Source organism: Convolutriloba macropyga, chromosome 14, assembly GCF_964194025.1.
Source record: "Convolutriloba macropyga chromosome 14, txConMacr16.3, whole genome shotgun sequence".
Taxonomy (NCBI): Eukaryota; Metazoa; Xenacoelomorpha; order Acoela; family Convolutidae; genus Convolutriloba; species Convolutriloba macropyga.
The window spans coordinates 21,634,510-21,640,789 of NC_134481.1; the positions used below are offsets into that span (position 1 = coordinate 21,634,510).

At 36.5% G+C, this 6,280-nt stretch overlaps 1 protein-coding gene across 1 annotated transcript in view; it reads right to left on the reverse strand.

Annotated features, from left to right (window-relative positions):
* LOC142353144 (isocitrate dehydrogenase [NADP], mitochondrial-like) overlaps positions 1-2,933 on the reverse strand; it is a 15,998-nt gene extending 13,065 nt beyond the window's left edge. Inside the window, exons 1-2 of the mRNA XM_075405355.1 lie at positions 2,880-2,933; positions 2,646-2,818 (exon numbers count right to left, since the gene is read on the reverse strand). Coding sequence (XP_075261470.1) covers positions 2,646-2,818; positions 2,880-2,892 — 186 coding nt within the window. The 5' untranslated portion in view covers positions 2,893-2,933. The remainder of the gene's footprint in view (positions 1-2,645; positions 2,819-2,879) is intronic.
* Between the last annotated feature and the right edge of the window lie 3,347 nt (positions 2,934-6,280).

Here is a 6,280-nt window from a genome sequence, read left to right on the forward strand (position 1 = left end):
CAACGCAGTATAATATAAAGTTCCGAAAAATTTTCTGTACCAATAGGTTGAATCTGATGATAGAAAATAGTTTACCATCTCGTGGAACAGTGATAAAAGGCTCAATGATTCAAAGGCTCAAGGTAGGAGTCACTATAGTTAAAAAACCGAACAATTATTGCTTTGTGTTGCTGTAGTCGACAACCTTGGTTGACATGTAAAAAATTTACTGCGGAATACGGCTGTTGGTATTAAAACTGCACATAGATTTCCTTCCACAGTATGGCCCATTTTTTCCCCACATTTATATATACCAAAATATTACCCGTTTTACGTATATTCTTTGCGAGGCAATTATCGAACGAATCAAAAAGAAGTGGTCCAAAATCTCTGGGAACAACTTCTTTTTAGCGTAATCCAATTTGACACAACTCTATTAACAGTAAATTGTGATGGATCCATAAGTGATATCCTGTATTGCCGATGGCGAAAAATTTAGATAGTAATTTTCACAATATGATTTTATGTGACACTGAGTCGAAATCTTCACTTAAATACAGCAAAGCATCAAGAACTACACTAATCATATAATTTTCACGATGAAATGATTCAGTGAAAAATAGAATGGCATCATTTGCTGATACCTTACTTCGAAATTGCAGTTCAACCGGAGGGAGTTATTTGTGATTACTTTATGTAGTCATTTTACAATAAAATAGAAAACGAAGTAATTGTCAAGATAGAACGATAGTTTAGGGGCTCCAACATTCAATCTTAGATGATCTTTCTTTAGATGGTGGTAATAACCGAATGAAAGACAGCACAATTTATTGATTAGGGATTAAGGAAACAATTCATTGATTAGGGATTAACGAAATGAAATTAAAAATTTGCTTTTTGTCAAATCTAGCCTAAGACAGTAACTTCAGGCGGACCATTGCGCTTGTTAGAATTGATCTATTTAATGATATCCAAACAGTCTTTCTCTGGCATAGGTCAAAAATGAAAAGAGTCTGATCTAAGTTTGAGAACAAGATTTAAAAAGGTCGTTAAATTTTTGTCCTCAATACTCATTTCAACAAAGGAATTTTTTCTGCAGCAAAAAAAGCTTTGGGTCATTTTGCCCCTTGTTTTTACAAAACCCAGCGACCTTTAGGATTGCAAAGCGAAAAAAGTGTTTTTCAATATACTTGAGAACTTGGTTCGTTTTACTTTTAGACCAAATTTGGTGCTGAATTAAGGCAATATTTAGCATAGAAGTCATAGTAGGTCAGGTTTGCGGCTTCATGCCAGGGGTGTTGTTAGTACCCCTTTTGTATTTTCAGTGGACAACTAGTTTGTTATGCGGGTTGTAGTTTCTAGAAAAACAGAGTATTCTCCAGGTGCATAAGCTATGTTCATTGTAGTGCTTGTGAAAGAAATTCCAGTAGGTTCTCGCGATTCTAGCTTTTCTCCCGATTGGTTCTTGCAGGTTGACTGATTTTGATACGGTTTTATGTAGTCTGTTCTTCTGTCTTACAATCTCGTTGTTCGTGCTGTCTTGTTCTCTCGTTTGCCTTGATATTGATGAAATTGCTAATTTCGATGTGCCTTCCATCAATAATCGAACAGTACAATAAAAGACTTTGAAGTTCAGCGTAGAGTGACAATGGTAACAGTTCCGTTTCTGTGAGTCGCTTTTTGTAATCAGGTTCTTAAATACATTTCGTGGCGTCTTTTTGCAGTTTCTCAATTAGCCTAAGGTCTGTTTTACTTGGATACCATACCTGACAACCAAACATGATTATGGGAACAATGTGTCCGATGTAAGCGTTGAGCCTGGATTTCATGGGATTGGACGATGACAGATTTCTTATAAGTGACCACAGTGCTCGTAGTGCTTTGGAGTGACGCCTGTTTGCATTTTGATTCCAGGTTAGTGTCTGATACAATGATTCCCAAATCCTTTTGATATCGCGCAACATTCACATTTTTATTATTCATTTGCACACAGGAAGCTTTTTTGAAATTCAGTATGTTACATTTGCTCTCGTGAAGATTCATCCCATTTACTTTTCACCAGTTGAAGAGGCTCGCTAGGTCATTTTCAAGTTCAGCAGAGTTGTTGGCAATCAGCTTGTAATCGTCTGCATATCCAAAACAGGTACTGTGTTCAATTACTTCTGGCAAGTCGTTGATGTAGGCTCTTTGACTTTCACGCAGTAGCTTATGCATTCTTTGACGAACTAAGTTTCCTTCAACAGTTTTTTTCAAAGTTTCTTAAGGGGAACATGCTTTTCCACTGCACTCGATAGAAGATAAACAAACATATCATTAGCATTTAAACATTCATTTACTTTGAAGCATGGGAGATGAACCAAACTGGTACCCATTGGAGTGATCGGAATAGTTTTGCAGACTGACTGAGATACCCACAATAGTATTTTTACCAATAGCAATAACAATTTCAATAGATTTTAGTTGCATAAGCTTTTTAGATGCATTTTGAGAGTTCTTAGATACATTTCGAAATTATTGCTTACCCTGGCTACACCGCTTTATTTTTTAAACAACAGTATAAATGTCTTAACTACAGTAGAAATTTTTAAAATTTTCTAGTTATTGGAGCAACAACTACTAATAGGTTCCTTAAACTTACCCTTACATTACAAAGTAAATCAGCTAACTTGATCGTTTGTTAAATCTCTGTGAGGCAAACCTAAATCGTAATATTTGCAGTCAAAATCCAGGTACGGGAATATCAGCTTTTCTTTAATTTTTTCCCAAATAACTCTTGTCATTTCGTCACCATCCAGTTCCACAACAGGATTCTGAACTTTGATACGATTGATAGCGGAACCTAAACAATCCCAGTTGGAATTATCGATTAAATGCAACCAAATAATGCAGCACAATCTCACTTGCAAATCGCATTGGACATCTGCTAGCTATAAATCCTCTTCTCAAATTCTCCATAATCTGAAAAAATGAACCAGACACGTACATATTTAATAATATTATCGTCAAATAAGAGTCAAACTTTGTTCGGTGCATAATTTTGAATTTTTAAAGCAGCCGCCCGTGCGCAATTTAATACACTCGCTGACAAAAGTAAACACACTAATTGTAATATTACATAGAAAATTGAATGTTAAATAGAAAATTGAACATAATTTTAGCAGCCGTTTCGCTTTATTTTTAAATCAGAATTTTAAAAGATCAAAACTAAAAAAAAAACTGTCAACTCTGCTTACACGGAAAATCCAGATAGAAATTTGACACATTTCCGTAAAAGGCTCCAAGTTTAGTCACACCTGAAATCTGTTCAATTGGGTGATTAAATTCTCAAAACCATAATGCAGAAACTTACCGAAAATTTTGGAGGAAAAGGGACAGATTTCACGTGGAACTCAATTTACAGCCGTTTATGGAAAACTGGCCAACTTCTCTCCGATTTTATTTTCTGAAGTATGCTTGAGTTTTTTTTAATTTTGATCTATTAATCTTCTGATGATTATTCGTCAACGGATATGTTGTAGTAGTAGTAAAGGATTTAGATGAAGACTTTTGGGTTTCCACCCAAATTACAGTTCAGATCAGTTTTATCTCATTTAGTATGTTGCAGTTTCCACATCTGCAAATCACTCCATGTGCACTTTATAATATCCGTGCACTTTAAGCTGATACCGCTTTTGGTTCGGGGTTTTCCAAAGCACTTTACTCCTCGGGTGTGAGCTAGGGAAAATGTTTAAAATCAAAGATTTTATTTAATTTAAGAATTACAATTGTTGAACAAAAGTTAAAGTTAAATGTTAGGAGTTAAAATTACAGCTAAGAGTTAAAATTACAGCGTTAAAGGTTTGAAGAATAAACTGATGAGAACGGTTGTTAACGAGATCAAAAAAAAGTTTTATTGCCTGGAGAAAGGCAGCTGATTTAACGAGTTGAGATATTAATTATGGTGGTTGGTTGTGTTCATTCCAATGGTTTATTTATCTTGGTTTACTTTAACCATTTTCGTTAACCGGTTTGGGTTTTTTTCAAGATTATTTTTATCCGCATGGGTCCCTGCTAGTTAAACTAACAGATAAAAGGTTTACCTGCCTGACGAATCCCGTCAAGAACAAATAATCCCTGACGTATCCCTTCAAGGTCTAAATCCGTGATGTTCCATCATAATTTATGATGCTTTTGCTTTTTCTGTTAAAACTCGGTTTACTCTTGATTACATCTTTTTCGAATGCTTAACTTTCTTTGTGAAAATTTCGAATGGTGTTTGCAATTTGTAATTTATAAGCATGTCATACTTTTTGTTCTTACGTTTACTCGTAAGAATTACAATTGTTCAGCATGTTTCTTTTATAGAAAGAAACGTGCTGAACAACCCAACCAAATTCACTATATTAGATTTAATAGAGTAGTCACTCGCGCGCGAACATCGGAGGATTGACTAAGCCGATCGTTAGATATTGCCTTCTGAAATATAGAAGGCACAAGGGGTACCACCAAATAGGCTGATTTTGCTAATATGGATATTGTTATGCTAGTCGAGACATTAGGCACAAAAGACCTAAGTTTACCAAATTTTCGCTGCAGCACAGTTAATGCAATAAATGTTAGCCGAGGGAGACCAAAAGGTGGATTAGCAGTAGCACTTCACCAGAAACTCATAGACAACTTCGTGGTGGTTTCCAAATCGAACCATAGCATTAGTTATTAGATTAGCTCATACGCCACATGTTTTTATTATAGCTTATTTTAATCCAGATAGTGACGTGGAAGAGATAATAGATGATATTGCCGACAAACTGCACCACACACAACAAACGGACAAGGTCTTACTACTGGTTGATTTTAACTGCCGAATCGACCAGACAAACATCAGGCTACCTTGTCTTTTGGAATACGTTTCCCATGAAAATTTAATATGTATGAACGACCCTGAAGAGAAAACCTACATGTGTAACAATGGTAGCAACTCGATAGACCTATGCTTTACCAGTGCTCCCAACAGAATACATAACCTCACAATAAGAGAATTTCACTGGACCAAACAGGCTGATAACAATGACCATTGAGAAGAAAGTGAGTCTTAAAGAACGAATGGATAATACCATCGTGAAGATAAATCCTGAAATGCTATCAAATGAAGTACTAAAAATTGACCTTCACCAAACTTGCGATGTTATTAATCAACAACTAATTTGCGCTCTCAATAGTTCCAAGGTGTCCAATGGGCGTAAATCGAAACCGTGGTTTGGTAGTGAACTGCATCAACTACATACAAGACTGAAGCAAGACTATAAAATCGGTAAATTCGAAAACTCTGAACCCAACCGGAAGCAATGTGTACTTACAAAAAAGGTCTTCACGCAAATATGCCGACGCAAAAAGGCTGAATATGATAGGATCCTAGAGCTCAAGATCATAAAGACAGCCGAATCCGAGAAGAACGATTTTTGGAATATCCTCAAATCTAAACGGAAACAGCCTAGTAGTTGTCAAGTGGACCCATCGGTTCTGCAGAATCACTTCACAAAAATACTCTCGTCCCAAGATGCAATGATGATGCCAGTTCCAGTACCTCCCGATCATGACTATCTTATAACATGTGCCGAATACGACCCTGATCTAGATCTGCCATTGGCGATCGGGGAAAAATCTGAAGCCGTCCAAAACATTAAAAAGAAGAAAGCAGCAGGCCTAGATCATCTATCACCAGCGATAATGAATTTTCCGTTTGCTATGATTTCAACAGTGATACGTAGCATTTTCAATAAGGCCTTCTCACAGGAAGAATGCCAAAAATCATGGAAGGTAGCTAAACTTATCCCCTTCTATAAGGGCAAAGGGAACAAAACAGATCCGCTTCTCTATCGTGGTATAGCGGTTCACACAGCTATATATAAGATACACGCCAACATTATCCACGAGAGACTCAGAAGTGGCTACTCCACGATAACCGCCACAAAAGAATTGTACACCTATATAGAAAATGCAACTGTAGCCAGGCCGTTTTACGTATGCTTTATAGACTTTGAAAAAGCTTTTGATAGCATAAATCGGACCCTGCTAATGAAGAAACTTAACGCAATGGGTCTCTCAGTTCATTTCCAAAGAGTCCTTTTTATATAGTCAATAAAAACAAAATCAGATTAATGACTGGCGACTACCTCCAAGACGCCATAACACAGACAATAGGTCTAGCTCAAGGTGACAAGCTATCTCGAAGGAGCCTTACAGCGCTCCTTCGATAACTGCAAGATTCTTTTTTCTATGCGGATGATCTAGCAATAGGAAGCCACAGTATTGAAACACTCCA